This window comes from Psittacula echo (assembly GCF_963264785.1).
Source record: "Psittacula echo genome assembly, chromosome: 3".
Classification (NCBI taxonomy): domain Eukaryota; kingdom Metazoa; phylum Chordata; class Aves; order Psittaciformes; family Psittacidae; genus Psittacula; species Psittacula echo.
This window is the reverse complement of record NC_137736.1, coordinates 7,219,090-7,239,511: the sequence shown is the minus strand read 5'-3', so window position 1 is coordinate 7,239,511 and position 20,422 is coordinate 7,219,090. Positions and strand designations below refer to the sequence as shown.

Sequence of the window (20,422 nt, the reverse complement as noted above, 5' to 3'; positions counted from 1 at the left end):
TCCCACTGAACTCAGTGTCAACCACACACGTGAGGTATAGCTGAGAACTGACACACGACCGGCAGCTTCCTTGTCACTGAAGTGAGCCACATGCCAGCACTCATGGGGCTGCTTCCTGAACACCAGCTCATGGTGGAAACCAGGTGTACAAGGACCTGGCGACAGCCTTTCTGTCTGCAGCAGCTCTGCAGAAGCAGACAGACCAAATGCTGGTGGGATGGCCTTGGTTTGGTGTCAGTGAAGACTCCTTCACTCTTTGTAAAAGCGGAGAAGGCAGGAACAATAAGGGCTTGAAAGCTGGTTGGAGGGTTTGAACGCTGCCCCAAATGGTTTTTGTTGCCCAGGGACTAGTGGGTTTGGAGCACAGGCCAGAGTGCAGGAAGGGGGAATGTACATTTAAACAGAAGAAAGAATTGCTAGAATGTTGTTACTTATTTCTCATTCTAGAGAATGAGAAAGCAGTGAGGAATAAATGTGCTTCCTCAGAGAGGCAAGTGGCCAGTTCTGTGACACAGTTGCTGCCAGTAGTTCCCCAGTTCCTGCTGCCATCAGGGTGGTGAGGTTACTGTTTCCTCAAACACTCAGAGACATCCTCTCAGCTCATAGACAATTCCAATTCCTTTTCCCTTGGCAGAAACCCAGGCTTTGACCTTTTTCCCTGCAAGTTTCAAAGGTTCTGACAATTGTAGAGCAGTTTCCTCCATGACAGAGAGGAACTTGTTGAGGCTCAGTCTCAGCTGCGTTAGACCCAGCAGGGCCATCGTTTTGGTTCTGCCCACAGAGCAATGTGAAAGTCCTGCAAAGCATGACACTGCTGTGGTGCTACAGTGTGGGTTTAAAACTTAACACCTCTGATGTGCTCCAGCCCTTTAACGTGTGCAGCTGGGCTGATGGTGAAGCCAGGCTTCTGGACTGCACAACTTCCCAGGCTCCGTTTTATTGTAACAAAAAGAAGGATATGGGAAGGGCATCATCTGAACACTAGGGTGACGGAGACATCAGTGAAGTCAAGGTCTAGTTAGGAGGGCGATGCTGCCCCTCTGCAGCAATGTCCGTGAGGACTCTATGAAGGGACAGAAGTCCTCATTCGTCTCTTAAAGAAAAATTTTTAGGTGCTGCTTCTCCACCTTTTCCTCACTTTCCTGATTTAAAGCTGTGTCCAGGCACATGCAGGCAAGCCTCCAGTGCCTTGTCTCCAAGCCAGTCTTGCAAAGACTTCTAACTTAACAGTTGACCTGTGTGGCACTGAGGCTCTTGTAGCACGCTCATGGACTTGGGCTCTAGTGGTATAGACAGGTAATAGGTTCTACATACTGTTCTCTTCTCTAGCTGCAGGCTGGGGACTATTCTGCAGAGTTCACTATAGAAACCAAACAAGCCACTTCGAAGCAGAAGCAAATGATGTTTAGCAGCATGAGTAGAATCTCAAGTGCTGCTCACTCATGGTGTCATTTCTAGATGTGTTATATTGTGCATGTTGCCAGTTGTTTTCCATGTTCTTTCCCTGGCCCATCATTTAGTCTTGCTGCTGTGATCTTTCCTCCAGCCTTAGGGGGGTTACCATGCAGTTTCCTTAGCATAATTTCAACTGACCACTGGTGCACAAGCTGCTAAGCAGCTTCTGCCAGAAGAACTTGACAGGGCTGTGCTTCCCCATCTTGCTTTTCCTCACTTGGAAGACTCTTTCCTAAGCTGGTTTGCTATTCCTGTGACTGGGAAATAAGGCAACCAAGTGACACAGATGCCATGGGAATGACAACTGCCATAGCCCCCTTCAAGGACAACTGAGATGAATCTAGAGCACATGTTAGAAAGTACAGCTAAGGATGACGTCGTGCTCTGAAGTGCAAATAACCCTTCTATGCTCATATTTTCATGACATTTCAGATAGTGCCTGTCTCGCTACTTGAAAAAATCTGTAAATTTTGGGTATAGGATTTTGAATTTATTTATTCTTCTGGTAGGAGTTAGAGAGCACTGATTTCAACCAAGGGTTTTCAAGGGAAATGAATAGCAGATAGGTAAGAAAATGCAGCTCAACTAATTTTTATGTTGAAAACAATAGCAAACATGCTTGAAATGTACTGGCTTTTTGTAATGTCACTTTTAAAAAATAAAGATTTTTGCCATTTAAGTGTTTGGTTTGGGTTTTTTTTTGTCTTGGAATAGAAATAAATCCCATTTGTCTTCGGTCACAACATGCTTTCTTTTTCTCTTTTTTTTTGTTTTGTTTTTTTAAGATGTCACTCATGCAAAGGTTTATAAGTAAGTGCATTAACACTGGAGTTTGTACAGAGTATTTTCAACCAGATGCACTCCCCACAGTTCATACCTCTGAGAAACTACATGCCACAGTGATGCTTTCGGGAACAAATTGTCTACCGCATGAGCCAGCTGCTGGAGTAAGACCCACGTCATTTCAGCTTCCATCTCATGGTCTGTAACATTTCTCCTTGACTCCCACTGCGATGAATCCAATAATAGTAACAGGAAAACATCTTCTAGGAGAAAAAAAAACCTGTCTCTGGCCAGTGACTGGTAGATTTGGGAATGACTGCCGCTTCCCTGAACAGTGTTCTTAAAGCCACAAGTAGCTTCTGTGAAAGTCTAAAACTGGTACCACTTTTTGTCCTTATATTTCAGCATCACCTGCAGAAACAGGAAACAGACAAAGCGTTACAAACCACCGCTCTGCAAAGATTCCTCCCTGTGAGGGTGCTGAGGCCCTGGCACAGGGTGCCCAGAGAAGCTGTGGCTGCCCCATCCCTGGCAGTGTTCAAGGTCAGGTTGGACAGGGCTTGGAGCAACCTGCTCTAGTGGAAGGTGTCCCTGCCCGTGGCAGGGGCTTGGACCTGAATGAGCTTTAAGGTCCCTTCCAACCCAAACCAGGCTGGGATTCTATGGTATCTCACACATGACCTAGGCCCAGTAACCGTCACAACCTCCATAAGTTAAAAAGGAAGAGCAATGTGGTACTTCACCGGCAGTGTCATCAGGTCTCGAGTCCACTGAGGCCTCATCTTGAATTTCATTATTAATTGTGACATTTAAAACCAATAATTTTAAGAAGTGCCCTGCTCTTGCTGGGCATTGGGAGAGTTTTCTTGAGGAGCTCTGATTCATTTTCTACTGCAAAAAGTACAGAGCTATGGGAATAACCAGGAACTTTCTTTTTATTCCTTATAGAAAAAAGCTTGCCTATGGAGCACAATAGATACGCCCTGAATATAGAAACTTTTTGCATTCCAGGGCAGATTTTTTCTGTTAGTTTGGGGGAGTTTGGGATTTTTTAGTGGTTGGTTTTGTTTTGGGGTTTTTTTGTCATCAGACTTAAAAACCCAAAAAAAATGTGAAGGTCTTGTCCAGAGATGTGATGGATGTTAAATAAAATCCATGCGTTTTGAGAAGCAATCTTTAATGATTTATCTTCAAGGAAAATCACTGTAGTTGATTCCCAGCCTTAACAGCGTGGGATGGAAGAACTTTCCATTTCCAGCTCTAAGCACAGAAGTGTCTGTTCCAGGCAAGCCCTATTCTATAGAACTGTACCACAGGGTTGTACAAGAAATGTTCTCCTCCTCTTCCCAGTCGGATCTGTAAAGGTTCCTGTATACACATCCACCTACCTGTTTTCTGCCCTACTGCATAGATGTGCTGCACTGAGAGGCTTAAAAAAACACCCCAGCAGAATGAGAAAGGCGAGAGATGAGAGGTGCCATGTTCTAAATTCAGAGGCTAGCAATGGATGCTCATTTAAGAAAAATGAAAGGAAGAGCTGTGCAACGGAAGTTTATTTTGGGCGTTCTCATTGTTTCGGAGCAGGAAAGATTGTGTGCCAGTTAACATGAGTACACCTAAACCAACTCGACTGGGTGAACTGGGAGAACCATATCTGACTTTCCCAAAGGGAAGCAAAAGCTTGGTTGCAGGGTGGCAGTTCCTAGCTCTGGGCGTGTGGTGCCAGGGCTCCTACCTCATGTGCATGCTTGGAAAACGCCTCGGCGCTGGCCATCATACTCGCAGTCCTTTCGTCCAGCTCTCCCAGCTTCTGTCCTCTCTCATCAAGGGCAATGCGCGCACGAGTCAAGTCCCCAATGACGCCTCCTGCAGCACCTCTCACACCTTCAATCCCACCCGACCCAGGGATATGCTGGGCAAGACTGCGAGAGGCTTTTCCTGCTGTGGCCTCGCCAACTGCAAAAGAGAAACGGACAAAGAGAGAGGAATGAGTCCCTGGCCATGGCTCTGTCAGTGCTTCTCATCCTCGGGCTGCAGCCTCACAGCAGTGATGCCATTCGATGCACAGATGGCACATGTGGAAGACGTTGCTCTGTGCACAGCTACACCACAGTCATGCTGCACCCTGTCCTCAATCGCTTGAGAGATGCTGCCAAGGTGAAGGAATGGTAAGAGGCAGCTGAAGACCCTCCCCCTTGCTCATGGTGTCATCTTTACTTTTTCATCCACGATCTGAACCTTGTGTACCACTCCATTCAGAGGTTAACAATGGATGGATGCTGAGACATGGAAACAATGGAAGGGTGGTGAGGCCTTGGCACAGGGTTCTCACCATGTGAGATGCCCCATCCCTGGCAGTGTTCAAGGCTAGGCTGGATGGGGCTTGGAGCAACTAGGTCTAGTGGAAAGTGTCCCTGCCCATGGCAAGGGGTTGGAACTGGATGAGTTTTAAGGTCCCTTCCAACCCAAATCAGTTTATGATTCCTCTATGACAAGGGCAGGGGATCCCATGAATTAATTTCTGAAAGGAAACCAAGCCAACCCCAATAAATTACTTACAAAGCTCCTCTCTGTCAAAAGCTTGTCCACTTCCTCCAAAGAGCCCTTTGAGAAAGCCTCTGTTTTGGGCTTCTGGTGTTTCCACAGGAGTAAACAAATCCCCAAGCATGTCCTAGCAAAGTCAGACAAAAGTCCATGTGAAAAATTAGTGCGATGGAAGCAGTTCTGGGTGTTTTCTTTATTTGTATTAATGAGTCCACATGCATTGCATCTAATCAGCTCGTTTTAAAAGGTTCTGTTGTGCAAACACTATTGAGTACTTAGCATTTGTGCTTTGTGACAGGCAGACTAACCAGACTAATAGACTAACCAGATTCGCTCATGCTTTCAGAAGGACTTGGTTTGTCACTGCCCAGCCTTATGTTCATTACCACAGAGGAAAAACAATCCATACGCACTACAGAGTGTAAATACCAGTGATAAGATCACATTTTGCTAAGAAACAGCAGAGGCGACACTGTAATTGAATAAACAAGCAGGGCAGTCACTCCCTGTTTTCCTTTTATAGCTTACTTGAGGTCAGCGCTTCCGAGCAGCTCACAGAGTTTGCTGGTTTCTTGTTTGGTTGGTTTCTGTGGGCTTTTTAAAGCAAAATCCCACCACCTGCCATACAACCTCCCCATGTGCTCCTCTGGTGGTGTGCGTGGTGGCAGTGCCATCAGTAATGCTAAATAAGCTGAAGGCACTGTCATGGTGGTTGACCTTGGAGCCGCCGGCCCAACTAACTCTGATGCTCAGATTGATTTGCAGCAGTACTGGGAAAAGGAAGCTCTCCAGAATCAAACTGGGTTAGAAAGCAGGCAGTCCCACCCGTGTCTGGAATCGGCGCGGCTGCATGCACCGGGAACACTCGCTGCCCTGTTGCTCAGCTCTGTTTGCTCACCCAAGCCCCAGCACGCTGTCGTACAGCACAGAGCACTCTGCTCCTGGGAGGGTGAGTGCTTGAGGGCAGCAGTGCTTCCACTCCTGTGCACAGGCACCTGCTCTGGGAGAAAAATCCCTGCAGCCCTTAGAGCCCAAGCAGAGGCACTCGTGAGCCTGGCTCTGTTTTCCCAGGCAGGAGGTGGCACCAGGTCATCTGCTCTGGGTACAAGCACAAGGACTGGGCAAGCCTTCTACTGTCCTCTTCACATAAAGCCAAGGCATCAGCAGCCACAGTCTGGCAGCACAGAGAAGCAAGGGCTGAGCTTCCCTTTGGTTGTTTGTTGAATGATGCTATTAAGGTTAATACGCAAAATGATGTAGCTTGTAAGAGCCTCTCACTGTAGGTCCATATTCTAAGGTACCTTGATCAAACCTTCTGATAGTTTTACAGTTGGTTCTGTGCAAAACAGCCTCTTCTCCAACGCTCAACAGCTCATGTGCAATGCTCGCTATTCACAGGGCTTTTTCAGACTTGAGACAGGCAGTGCTGTGATGGGAGCTGAGCAGCTCAGCACATGTTATTCCGTGGGGCATAATGAGTGCTGGCAGGACCATTTCTTCTATATTTCTATCCTAGTTCATTGCTAATTATATAACCTAGAGCTTACCCCCCCCTTTTTTCCCCTTTTATTACTGCATTTCTCCCTGTAACCTCTCACAGTTCCTCCTCTTCAGTAAATGAAATTTTAATTTGCATTTTCATTGTAAAAAAACCCCAAATCCAACATTCTCACATTGTAAAGACCTTTTGCTCACATTAATTCTTTTAATTAGATCTTTTCTATAGCCTCTGTATTTTAATCTACAATGGGAGATGCTTTCCTCATGTGGAGGAAGGGGAGTACCAATTATTGGAGTAAAAACAATGGTAAATAATTAAAAACCAGATTAAAACAGAGCATAGTTTTTGCTGCTAACCACACTGGCTTGTCTCCTGCTCCCACCGACCTCCTGCAAGCTGCAGGTATTCAGGTATTCAGGTATTCAGGTATTTTTAAGAGTTAAAATCAAAAATGATTAAAAACACAGGAAGGAATTCATATTGTTATTGAGGCAGTTTCTGTGGCTGGACACGTGCTGGTACCAACTGTTGTAGCTGCTATCCATGTGTAGCTTCCCCTTCTTTCCCTTCAGTCATTTCTAACAGTTGGTCTTTCATACGGTAGGACTTAAGACAACTGGGCTGTGAAGAGTCCCTCATGGGCACAAATCTGCCTCTGTATGGAGCCAGCAGAGACTGCAGCTAAACGTGGGCACGGTGTAGGCTCAGGCACAGGAGCAAGGTGACAGTGCCATGAAAAAGTCTAAACAGCAACAGAGCTGCTTTGGCATCATTCAGCCAGGGCAAGTGGAGAGGAACAGCGCCTGTGCTGCTCCTGCATGTCTGTCCTGCTCCTGCAGCACAGCCTGCACTTCAAACACCGAAATCCAACAGGGAACATGAGGCAACTTACACCTGATGCGTCAGGCCACCAGCCCTCCCACACGAGCACCAAGGCACCACGCAAGGGTTTGAGCCTTACCTGCAGATTGTCACACATCTCCTGGCTGTAAGTCAGGCGCTGGATCTCTGTGGGAGAGCTGAGATACAAAGCTTGCCCTTCGTTAGTGAAACAAAAGGTCCGTGCTATCCTCATGTCTGTTACTGGCAAGTAGTTGACGTCCAGCAGTGGGCGAAGGCTGGGCAAGCTGCAGGGAAGCAGATACGCACGTTAGTTCACCGGTTGCCACTCCTGGTACACCTGCTTTGGGGCTGCATTTTAAACCAACATTTAAGTTCATGCTTTCCATAACTGGAATAGTTAAAACGCAGCTCTAAGCTGAAAGCTCTGCCATCAGCACGCTGCCTTCCCATCGTACTTCGCTTCCTTGGCTGAAGAAGTTTCAGCTGCCTCAATAACCCTTATTTGCTGATGCTGTCCGGGTCTGGGATGTGTATGACTTGTGCCATGGGGCTGGGCAGTTTGCAGGGTAAGGTCTGCCCCCAGTTATCACATGGACAAGGGCCCTGCTTCCGGGCCCTGCTCCCCCATCGCCTTCGCTGTCCTCCAGCTTCCCCTGGCTTGCCATTTTGGCAAACCACTTCCAAAATGTAAATGGCCTGGCTGGGAAAAGGGAGTGCAGAAGGTGAGGGCACAGCTAGAGAGCTACTGCGCAGCCAGCTCACTGGTGGAGGTGACAAGGAAGGGAAACCAGGTGCTCTAAGCACAAAATCTTCTGAAATGGCAAGAGTGGGTCTTGCTGCTTCGCATTGGATGAACAGGATCCTTTGTGCCCGAGTTTTTCTATCCTCCTCCATACCTGACCTACCATAACTGAGCAAAATTATAGGGGTTTTCTTTTATGATAGTTAAAACCCATCAGCCATCAGTCATTATGGGTGCGGGGGAATGACTACGAAAGAACAGTCTGCTTTGCTATGCGACTGCCTTAACTCCTTGTGTGGAGACAGGCCAAGGAACACGTATGGCAGTGGCAAGGCAGGGCATTAAATGCACCCATCAGGGATTTAATGCAAAGCATCAGGCACTCTGGAGCAAACACAAGTGGAATGTGACGGCACTGTGCCACCTCTTTGCTTAGTTTTGCCCCAAGATTAGTTAGATAAGTACCTCAGTGTCATGATGTGCCCATTGGCACAAAAGCACGCCAGACAGACGCTGTTACAGAGGGTGACCACATCTGCTCGCAATAAAAAGGACGTTTCGGTGATGTTGTGGACATAAAGACATGTTTGGGAAGGCAATGAGAAGACTTTGGCTTGTTTTTCTGAACAAATGACCGCAAATTGATGATCACCCATGTCCTGGGAGGAGGAAGGGGAGTGCATGACAAGCTTCCTTCTCCTTGTCTTTTCACCATCATCAGCACTGTGTGGGTCCCTCCATACTTCATACGGTGGATGTGTCAATGTCCCCATGCAGTCCAAGCACGCGAAGGTCAGCACAGCTCCTTTCAGTGTCAGAACTGTGCCTGCAAAACATAATTTGCTCTCACTGATGCTGGTTGTCAGCACTGTGAACGCGTGCGGCACAGCTGATGTTCAGCTCTTGTAAGCACAGAGCAAACACATTCATCTAGCTAAGGTGACAAGTCTTGCGTGCTCTGCTCTTCCTGACCACACAACAAGGTGAACAAACAGGCTGCCAATACTGAAAAGTCTTAGGCAAGAGATACTAAATAATCTATATAATACATGCTATTGAATACCATAGATAGGCAGTTGTCTTTACATTACACTCATAGGATATTTGTTAACTAGCAGTAAAATTGCTGCTCTTCGTCTGGTGATATTCAGCATTGCTCTTCTAAAGAACCTAGTGGGTAGGAAACCCTCTATTCCTGCACATCCCTAACTTCTGTCAATTTACTTTAAAGGTACTAAGCGCATACTGCCTTTCCTTGGACCTGACCTCTCCCAGCCCTCTCTTCTCTCTGCTACACCATCTGTCACTCACTCAGCCAAGGATCTCTCCAGGTACCTCAACCTGCCAACATTTTTGTTTCCTTTCCTGAACTCCCTTCTGCCTCTCTGCAGCTTTCTGACACATAGACAGTGAAACACTTCCCAGCATTCCAAATAGGATTGCTATAGGATCAGAGCTGTTACGCAGGACCATAATTTCACAATATGAAGGAACTTTGCTAATTTCCCAGTCCTCACAAGAAACGTGTAACTTTGCCCATGACACACAGTGCTCTTCAGAACCAACACAACTGAAGCATCTCAGTTCATGAAGCTGCAGGTCTCCCACGGCACCTTTATTTACCTGTGTGCCTTTAGTGTAGTGAGTAACCATTGCTTCATACATGTATTGAGAAATTCCTGCCCCAAAGGCCATACAAAATCATGCAGTTATTCCCCTCTTGTACCAAGGCAGGTAATAGACATGAAAAGAGTTGCACCCTTACCGCTTGGTGACACCATGACCGGCTCTGACTGCCGCAGATCATCACTAGCAGGCAGATTAAGGGACAGGATTAAGACCATACCAAGGCCCGTTCCAACCCAGAGACATGAGGAGACAGCGGAGTCATTCTTTCGGGCAAAGGACTCCATGAAGTACAAAGCAGTAATTGCCTCCTTGGAGTCCCTGTCGATACTGGACACGCTGGAGCTTCGGGAACGGCTGAAGGAGTTTTCTCTATTTTCTGCATAAATAAATACAAGCAAACAGGCATAAATTGGCAATCCTCGAAGAGGCACAAGCCTGCAGCAAATACAAACTCCCTGTAGAGTACAGAAAATAGAGAGTTTCTGTAACCTGAGCAAACATTCTGATACCAGCTTGCTGCCAGTGTATAAGTAAGTGTGAAAAATGCTGTCAGACCTCATCAGTTAGATCTGCATTAGAAATAGCTGCTTATTATGCAGATTAGCGTAGACTAATTAGAATTTACAACAGCCTTAGCTCAAAGGACTTGTTCTAAAGAGCATGGAATAATTTTAGACCCATATGTTACCGACGCATTTTAAATTAATCCATGTATCTCATTGCTGTAGGACACGAAGGGGGACACCATTACCAACTTCAGAGCATGTGTCCTTTGCTCTGCCCTTGTTTCCATTGCTAGGACGTTCTAGCACTGTGTTCGTTGCCATCATTTATTGTCAAGCTGTTAATAACTGCTCCCTGGGGAAAAGACTGCTAAACTGATCCCAGCATCCAAAACATCGTGGGGTAGAAATCAACTCTGTGTTCCCAGGGAGCAAAGAGAGAAACCTGCTCTGTGCCGCTGGCAACAACAGCATGGTGAGCCTGGGCTGACTGCTTCATCTTTCTGCCTAAGCTTCAGCAGGCAACAGCAGGAGCCAGCTGGAGGCAGAGTTGTATTGTCCTCACTGCAAATACATAGGTTTGGAGATTCTCTCCGAGCTTCTCAGAGAGGAATAGCAACAGACAGGGACTAGCTGCTGTAGGGCTATGGACCTCTGCTCTGCTTTGCCTAGTGCCAGGAAGGAAGCACAAAGCTGTGCAAGGGAGCTCCTGGCATTAGCAGGAACTGTTGATGGCCACGCACTGAAGGCTATAAAGCACACTGAGGCTAAAAGGTTACTGAAGGGTAGAGGAGCCAGAGGGATGAAGACAGTAGGGCTGGCTGCTAGCACAGTCTTTGCAAAACAATCTGTGCTGTCAACTAGCCTGCAGTCAAACATATGGCTAGATCACTGGAAACCTCACATGCTCTTCTGCAACAATAACTATAGAGGACCAGGAGGCTCTGGAGATAGAGAAATAGTTGAAGCTATTGGACTTCAGATAAAAGGCTCACTTCTGAACCTATTATTATAAAGTAGGTCTGTGTCTGGTATGAAATGATCCTTGTTACAGCTCAGAAGAGAGAGAGTGAGCTGTCTCTTCAGAGCCAGTAGAAATGTCTAAAATGAGGAACACTTCCTGCCATGGCTGAAGAATAGAATTAGAAAAGGACTTTCTCACGTACTCCAACTTAACACTGGGCTAAGCCTTATATTGTGTATATGGTTCCAGCTCTCCCCAGAAGCAGCAGTTTCGCTGGTGAATCTTTTCCTCACGTCATGCACTGCAGCACTACATTCCTGGACCCCGATGACTCAGTGTAAACTGCTTTGAAATTATCCTCTTCACAGCAACTACCTGGGAAAGGCTGGAGACAACCATGGCAAAGCACTGCTGGAACTGCACCAAGCGCTCCCACATTTGCTACCTTAAAAGGTGGCACTCAGGGATGGGGGGGCAGATTCTCCTGCTGCTCTTTCACACTTGGACCAGCTTCTGTTCTTTGAGGGCACCTGTAACTTGTCAAACAGGAGCTCCACAGGAATAGACACCCCTGGCACTCTCATGGAAGAGAAACTTACGTGTACTTGACCTTCCAAACGCTGCCCTCACCCCGTTTCACCTTCATGTAGGCACTGTTGAAGCTCTCTAGTTGTGGCTCAGTACTGCTACATATATCTGCATAAAACTGGGATTGTTTATTCATGTGCAAACACAGCTTTGAATACTTTGAGAGTTAAGTGTCTCCCATAACCCCTAGCGCTTTGTCCCCTGCAGTGGACTGGTTGGCCCAGCTCCTTCCTAAGCACAGAGACAGCTGCCAGGTAAAGAAGGGGAAGACAGTAATTTCAAGGCAGAGATCACAGATCCACATGTATATATGTATTTATATATATATTTTTTCCCCCCAAAGGGTATCTAATTTAAAGAAAATGTTATTATGTAATTCATTTTCCCTTTAACAGGTGTTATTAACATCACAGTCACACAGAATTCAACTATGGTGGTGCTCAAACTGAGAAAGATGTTGAAAGGACAAATGCAGTTAGTGTGGGCGACATACACGGAACTTAAAATATATGATGTGCCATTTGCATGTGTCATCAAGCTTTCTCCCTCCCTAAATTAACAAGAAATGTTCCTCACTCCTGTGCTCAGTTAACCAATACATCTTTGCAGAACTGCCTCTAACAGGCAGAATCTTCGGGACACTTCTGGGAACGCACTGTGCCATTTTGCATTAAATGCACTACTCAAACTGGAATTCTGAACACCAGCATGATAAATGTCAAATTTTGATGTCATTAAACATACGTGAGCAGCGACCCAAACCCCATGAAAGGCTGCAATCACTGTGTGGCTTTATTGGCTAGCTCTAAAGCAAGGCAGAAATCTCTTCCTCTTTCAGGATAAAATCTACCTTGGGACTCCTTTCTCAAAGAGATTCTCCTCCACATTCTCTATTTAGAAACCACCCAATTGTGTCCCGGAGAAATTGAAAACCACTTTCTTTGGGAAATTTTAGAACTTGCCACATCCTTCCCTAGCATGATTAAAATGATGCCCCATTGTTTAAAGGTTGACCTGAATGAACACTGCCAATCTGTAGCAATCCTTAACTCAACTGCCATATTCCAGGTTTTCTCTTACATTTTCCTTTTCTCTCACTGCATGCTGAGTGTAGCAACAATGTCAGCTACAGCATCTTTCTACAGGAGTCTGAACCAAGACCATGTCTAGGTACTCCCTGCAACATAGGTCAGACAAAGTTTATTTGGAGTCCCTGCTTCAGTAAGGGGATAGGATGATGTATGTGAAAAGCAGCCACTTTTCTGCTCCTCAGTTCTTTCCCTCTTCTCCTCCTCTGCAGAACATCCTGCTAAATGACACTTTCTCATAAATGTGCCCCTGCCTCTGAACTGCTTCCCGCTTTGAGGGAGTCCAGGATCTCTTTTCTCGGAGAGGCACATATCCAACTCCCAGGAACCCTCTGCTCCCTCCCAGCCATCTCTCTCAGATGACCATGTCCTTTTTCCTCCTCTTACACTTGCAGACCTGGATTTCCAAATAGGTCTCTAGGCTGCTTCTGCAGCTAGCAGCAGAGGGGCTGACAGCACCATCAGACTAGTCCAGCATCCCCTGGGAGCTAACACCTGAGTCTCATTTGGGAGATGCTGCTATTCACGCTGTTAAGACTATGAGCAGCTCTGAACAACAGCATTATCATCTGCAGCCAGTGCATTTTAGAAAGCTGCACTCCGTGAGTCAAAAGCACACACCACCACTATCACCACTAGTAGTCTTGCTTTCTTCAAGGTGTTTTCATTCAGCCCTGTCCTATGCATGGTTTGGGTTAGTGAGATGCAGATGGAAACTCAGGATCCAACTTCCTTGGTAACACCAGACTGATTGTTAAACTCCAGCCATGAGCAGCAGCACACAAATAGAAGGCTTCTGATTTAAAAGCAACTGCAAACCCTCTGTTAGTGACCTCACTGACAGAAATACACAGGACACTTCAACTCACATGCTAGGATAAAAACGAAGTCAGTGTTTTTGGGTCTTACCTTTGTTCATCCATGTGTGAGCAGTATAGTGACGCTCGTCGTGTGAGAATTTACTGATTCGATGTAATTGCTGAAGCATTGCCCGTCTGGAAATGTGACCTACTGCCACAAAATGCATGCATTGCAAAAGGACAAGAACAATTGAGCCAACCGTCATCATGACATTTAAACGAAAGCAGCCCTGAGCAGTTATTGCCCTAGTTCTCTCCTTGCATGACCGAGCTGTCCTGATGCAGCGCCCTGGTGTCCAGGAGATTTAGTTCAGGGGGTTGGGGCTTTTCTGAGAATTTAAAAGAAGTTCTTCCCTGTGAGGGTGCTGAGGCGCTGGCACAGGGTGCCCAGAGAGGGCTTGGAGCCCCAGAGGGACTTGGAGCAACCAGCTCTAGTGGAAGGTATCCCTGTCTGTGGCACGGGGTTGGAACTGGATTAGCTTTAAGGTCACTTCCAACTCAAACCAGCCTGGGATTCTGTGAGTAAATGATTCCATATGTTTCAAGATGCAGAGATATATTTTTTTTTTATTAAACTTCCTTTTGTTTAGTGGAAATAAACCTGGAATTTCATTACTTTCCATAGAATTAAAAAAAAGAAATAAAGGAAGGAGGATATTAATGAAAAACATGGATGCGTCTTCAGGAGGATGTTCTGCCTTCTCTATTCTCAGCTGCAGCAAAGGCTTTGTAAAGGGAACACATCCTCATCTATCATCTTTTCCAAGAAATTTTCATTGTGACTATTCTAAAATAGTGGAGTTAGCTCTAACACAGAAGCATAAACTGATTTTCTTTTGGAAGTTAGGCCTTATGAAAGGAAAAGCATCAGTTGTTATGAGGAATGAAAAAACCTCTAAAAACCCGCCAGTGACCAAGATCAATATTTTCACAGCAAATGTTCAAATTCATTACTGAAGGGTTTTGCAGTTGACCTGGATGCTATTTATGGGTACTTTCCCAGTTTTAACATACCAAGTAATTGATTTGCTTATAAAACACAGACAAAAATTGACCTTTTTTAATATGCAAACTGATACTTTCTGGAAACCAAGTTAAATGGTTGCTCTCCTCACTCTGAGATTTCTAAAAGGTTTAAGCCCATATATTAGAGCTAAGAGAAGCCAATGGAGCTATTAAAACATTTACCACTTCAAGGATCATCATCTGAGAATTTTAAGAGAAATCTGTCATGTTTAGAATGATATAGTCAGGAAAGCATGCAAAGCTCTGAATGCCAGTGTGGACATACAGTAAAGGAATTATACTTCAAACATGAATTTGCAGACATTAACATCAGAGAGACACAGAGACTGACCCAGATTACTGATGGCAATGCTTCAGCAACACAGAGGAGAAAGGGGAAGGAAGTAACGCTGCAGGGCTTTCACACAGTTAAGAACACTGCATGTTCACTTGGCTAAAACCATCTTTGAACACATTTTAAAAGCACCACTGTAAAGCTGCATTCCACATAAAGCAATTTGCTAAAAAGCAGCAGAAGTTGTCATAAAGCACAAGGAGCACAGTAATAATCTGGAATTTTCCTGTGAATGATTTCCTACTGGAGCAAATCAAGTAAGTTGCCCTAAAACTATGTTGAAAAGCCTGTGTGTACACGGCTTGCAGAGCATTCAAACCAGGGTGGTTATGTCTGCTCTTACACAGAGCTCACAGCTGTGGGATGTTCAACCCTCCCTGGAAAAAGTTCTGCCATGTATCGCCCTAAGTTATAGCAGTGTAATCTCAATGGCTTCATGGAATCATGAATGATACAAGACTGATGTAAATGATGGCAAATAAAGGGCTGAAAGAGAAAACAGATCCAAGTCACCAGACTTGGATCTTTATTTTGATATTTCCAGAATATGGTAAAGTTCAGGCTTAGGTTTTAGTTCAACATATTATAAAAACCAGAAGGGAACTGTTAGGGCAGAACTATTCTTTACATTGAAAGTGAAGTAGAAATAAGCATTTTTTAATGGAAAGATAAAAATGCAGGAGATCTTTACGGTAAGCAGTCTCTCAAACTTCCATATGAATCACTTCCCTTGACTTACACAAGCAAACTGTCTTCACATTCAGATCACTAAGAGCGAGCTCAATTTGGTATAGGTTGTAAGCTTGGAAATGTATTCTTTAATCTAAGATATCACAACTCTCTAAAACTTAAATTTCAACCTGAAAATATCCATTCTGCTGAAGTGACTTTCGTAGCATTGATGGTTTGGGAAATAATAGGATCTTGTATAACTTTCATATGTGGAAGTACCCAAGAATGTGGACACAAAAGGCATTATAGAAGAAAAACCTCAAGTTCATTCAATAACCAAGTCAAAATTGTTAATGTTATAAGGAAGCAAGTGAAAGCATTTTAAAGGACTCTTTTTAATCCCCCCACCCTATTCCCGCCCCATAGATCTGCTTGTGTAACTGCAGTCAGAAAAGCTTTGGTTTTAAAAAACCCTTTGGAGCAGCTATTATCAGATAACGAACAATCTCAGAATATTCCCATACTCTTCCCTAGTTCTCTTACAGAACAGCCCACCACCTATTCCCTTCTGCCACAGAAGTACCAGGAACCCCCCAATGGTGTGTCCCACTTCCCAAAACGTTCCCAAAATTATTTTAGATGTAGAAAAATGGCTTATGTTGATCTAAAGTGATTGCCAGCAAGCACAGAAACATTAAAGCTGAGCATGCAGCTCAAATTCTGCATGCCTGGAGTACAGTGTGAAAAAGCTTAACTTGGAATCAACTCCTCACTTAAAAGAAAACTGCAAGCCTTTCAGTGGAGTAAGAACAAGTCAATTTTCATTAGTTGGTGGTTTTAAAAAGAAGTAAAATCTGCAGAGTCCTGTGAGAAAACAAGTGGATCCTAACATCCCATAGAACATGACAGAGAAAACGTACTCCAAGAAAAATCAAACTCTTATCTAGGCCAACAGAGTTGGATTTTAAACACCAGCAACTCACACGCATCCACGCAAGCCTCTTCTCTGTTTCCTCCCAGGCCTTTCCTGGGACATGCTCTTTCACCAGGCACCACAGTGTACAGACAACTTCTCTCCACTACTTTTTCCAGGGACAGAAGGTATTGAAAGCTCTATTGTGACCACAGTGAGGTGGATACACACTTAAATGCCACTTAAACATCTGATCTAACCTTAAGCCAGTGGTTAAATCCAATAAAGATTATGATTCAGTCTAAATGACAACAGCACCACTGGCTTTTTGCAGTGGAGGATTTTATTTGACCTGCACTAGAATACAAGCACACATACTCTCCATCATAACTGAAAAAGAACTTAACACTATGGACAAGTCACTTCTGGAAACAATTGTATTATCTCAAGAATAACCTATGGATTTTATAGTTCAGTGTTCAAACGGAATACTTGGAAATGGATATAAAAACCTTACAGAAGATGCTCTAATATCCTTCCGTGGTGCACTTGCTTTTTTGGTGCCAAATGTTTTATTACAGCCATGCAAAATTTGCTGTTCTGAAAACTTGGAAAACTGTGCCCATTAGAGCAGAAGTGCTGTGATTTTGCTAAATACTGGAAAAAATAATTTCAGCTTCCTAACAACTTTTTTTTTATTTGGATAATGCTTTGTGCAGTAAGGAACAGACTGTCTACAGACAGAACAGGTCGTCTAGGCAATAACAAAATGCTGTCTGTGCAACATTTTTATCTGCTTCTCTGCACAGACAAGAAATGTGGTGGCAAACTGAGCAGTTAGTGGAGACCGTGGTTTATTATAGTGTATCTTATTTCCTATTGTAATATTCTTACCATACTAGTTACAATGATGTAAAGTAACTTCAAACAAAATGATTTAGAAGTAAAACCAACACCATAAATCCCTCACTGTAAGAAAGGAAAATTTCACATTGAGGGGTTTGCCATCTGCTCTGAAAACCTAGCTGTGAAAAGCCATGGCACCTAGAGGCCTCCTGCAATGTGCTCCCATGATTCCTCTAGCATGCCCAGTGCTTCAGGTAAGTCTCAGTTCGGCTGGCTGCTTGGGCAAGGAAGTTTACCAAAATCATCCACCCTGCAGTACGGCAAGGCACAGCAAAAGGAATGCAGTAATACGAGCTGTTCTTAAAACTTGCTTGAGATGCAATAACCTCCTCAGGGGATCCATTTCTGTGGTTAACTGCCCTTGTGATAAAAATTCATCTCTGATTGTCTCCCTGAAGTCACGTCTCCGCCTTAGTAATTTATGTCCATTGCATCCTGTCCTTTTCTCAGCAGCCAGGGACAGCAGATTATTCCCTCCCTCTCTGCAGTACCCTGCCAGGCATGTGAATAATTTTGTGCTTTTTCTTCAGTATTTTTTAGATCAAACCACCAGCTTGTTTCTCTCTTTCCTTGGTATCTGCCTTTGAGAACTGCAGTAATCATCTTCTAGGCCCCTTAGTTCAGACTCACGTGTGGGCTTCAGAGCCAACAGACCCAAGAAAAAAGGAGCTAATGATAAAACCAGAAATGTTCTATGACATAGGACATTGTGGTCAGCAAATAAAGCTGGGGGAAGAAGCAGAGAATGGGGGGGGACATCCAAAGTTCTGGCTTCCCAAGTAGCTGTTACGTGTGATGAAGCCTTGCCTTCCTGAAGATGGCTAAACATCTGCTTGCTGGCCAGAATGAGTGAATGAATTCCTCGGTTTGCTTTGCTTGTGTGCACAGCTTCTGCTTTACCTATTAAATTGTCTTTTTTATCTCAACCCATGAGTTTTCTCATGGTTTAACATAATCTGTATTCCAATGTTTCTGTCAGGATACCTGCAGACGAAATAGGGTGCTAGTCAGAGGTCAGAGCTGGAACAGGGCAAGACACGATCAGTGCAGATGGCCACAGCCATATAATCACTAACTCCTAAAATCTTTAAAATACCTGGTCAGAAAGGACTAGAAGAAGTGAAGAATTTAGAAGTTCAGCAATGCAATTTCCCGTATTTGTGGTTTTGTTTACAATGCAAATAAATTCTTATATTATTGCAAGGAAGAAACAGCTTAATCAAAAGTATGTGAAAACAAGATTGTTTAGAATCAAAAATGTGTTATTAAGATCTTGTAAAGTTCTAATTTCTTGCTAAAATTAGTGAATTTTGAGAATTGCACAGAATATTGAGCAATGACAGAATTCACTAGTAAAGCATAAGGATACTGCATTTATAAAACCAGAAGATGCTACAGAACAACAGGTAACATTTTAAATAGCATAAGTGGTATTTGAGAAGTGCTGTATTGAATGTCTGGCTAATTACTGACAGAGATGTAACCTTAACAAGCTACCAGTGTTTTGGGGGAAAAAAATAAACCCAAGCTTTGAACCTGAAATAGCAGCAATCCTTAGCGTGGACGAAAATTGACTTGAGTTTAAAAAGTTGTAGAGCTTTTCAAGTCTTAACATGTTAGATGGGGATACGGGTAAAGTCATAGGTTGAAGCCATAACAGTAACCATGATTGAAAGACACGTCTCTGCTGCTGTTACTCGGCTTTTGAATTATTCTTCTATGAGCATGGAAGAAGTATCAGCACTTTACGAAACTGAACAGTTTGCAATACTTGGACCAGCAGAAAACTAGACACTCTCCCTCCCTCAATTCCCTTCCTATGATTCATCATTGCGAAGATGTTCTTCAAAAATGCTTTTCTATATCAGGAAACCTTCTGCACATATGAAGAGGTAAGAGTCAGCAAAACCTTGACAATCAGCTAACAGGAATGAAGTCAGAAGGTTTTATTGTGTGAAAATTGCTTGAAAATACACTTGATGAAAATACTGAAATGCAGCTCCTGTTGCACCAAAAAGATCAGATTTAAGTAAGTAGATTTTGAAATCCAGTATGAGAGGTGAAGACTGATGATACTGAAAGGTATCTTATGATTAGCCACCAAAATGTATTATCTTTGTAATCAAATAATTAGGAGAGGATGTAAATAGCAGGAACTGGAAGCACGCATTATTAAAAAATCTCTAGGTGTTTTCAGTGCCTCAGGGACAGACTCAAGGGAAGGTAGGAACCATTTACCCACACACAAAGGCACATTTTAGTTTTAATGTAAAAAAGTGCTTAACACTACATCTCTCATCAAAATTCTACTCAGGTACAACAATAAAACCCTACCAAATCCTAACCTGAAATACTGCCTCTCGAGCAAGAACATAAAATGTGTATCTTGATTCACCACAGGAGAATATATATACAGAGAAAAAGAATTTCTTAGGAATACATCTATTGTTTATTGCAGCATACGCTCTCAAGTAATCAATATATTCCTAGCACAGAGAGGATTCTTTGATTTTCTTTTGGAACAGCCCAACCAGAAGGTTTAGATTAAAGCCAGTTGCACATTTTGGAGGGAATGCTTATTCTCAATATATTCTTTCTCAAACCTTTTAACTCCTCATCTTCCTCCTCCCTCCCCCTCCTCTTTATCCCCAAGTGAAGACTCTTTCAAGGATCATGCCACCTTCCTTCCACCATATTATTTAGCATAAACACCTTCAGAAATAAATCAAACCACTTGCCAAAGCAGCATGTCTGGAAATTCAAGATGCATGAAGAACAGGGGAATGTCAAGTCATTCCAGTCAGCTCAGTTAGTAGAGCTAGAATACCACAGAATACAAATACAATGGGCATCTAAAAGTTTGACAGATGACTTTGTTTTAATGACAGAATATAAATAATCAGACAATTATTTTAGTCTATAGGCCGGCTGGAAGGTGACTTGTACACAAACCCCCACACTCAACGAAACCCAAACCGTGCTCCATCTTATTACATGCTAGTATCAATTATTCTAAAGACTGTCTGGCTCTTTCTTGCAACACTCATTTCGCTGAACTTAATAAGGGTTGT

The 20,422-nt window shown here is 43.9% G+C and overlaps 1 protein-coding gene across 2 annotated transcripts in view; it reads right to left on the bottom strand.

The window, feature by feature from the left end:
* Nucleotides 1-1,931: 1,931 nt before the first annotated feature.
* The window catches only part of STXBP5L (syntaxin binding protein 5L), a 189,129-nt gene continuing 170,638 nt past the window's right edge, over nt 1,932-20,422 (bottom strand). For both annotated transcript variants that reach the window (XM_080613872.1, XM_080613873.1), the window contains 6 exons: nt 9,628-9,873; nt 8,334-8,688; nt 7,245-7,410; nt 4,798-4,909; nt 3,974-4,194; nt 1,932-2,649 (listed from right to left, as the gene is read on the bottom strand). In XM_080613872.1, coding sequence (XP_080469998.1) covers nt 2,608-2,649; nt 3,974-4,194; nt 4,798-4,909; nt 7,245-7,410; nt 8,334-8,688; nt 9,628-9,873 — 1,142 coding nt within the window. In that variant the 3' untranslated portion in view covers nt 1,932-2,607. The remainder of the gene's footprint in view (nt 2,650-3,973; nt 4,195-4,797; nt 4,910-7,244; nt 7,411-8,333; nt 8,689-9,627; nt 9,874-20,422) is intronic.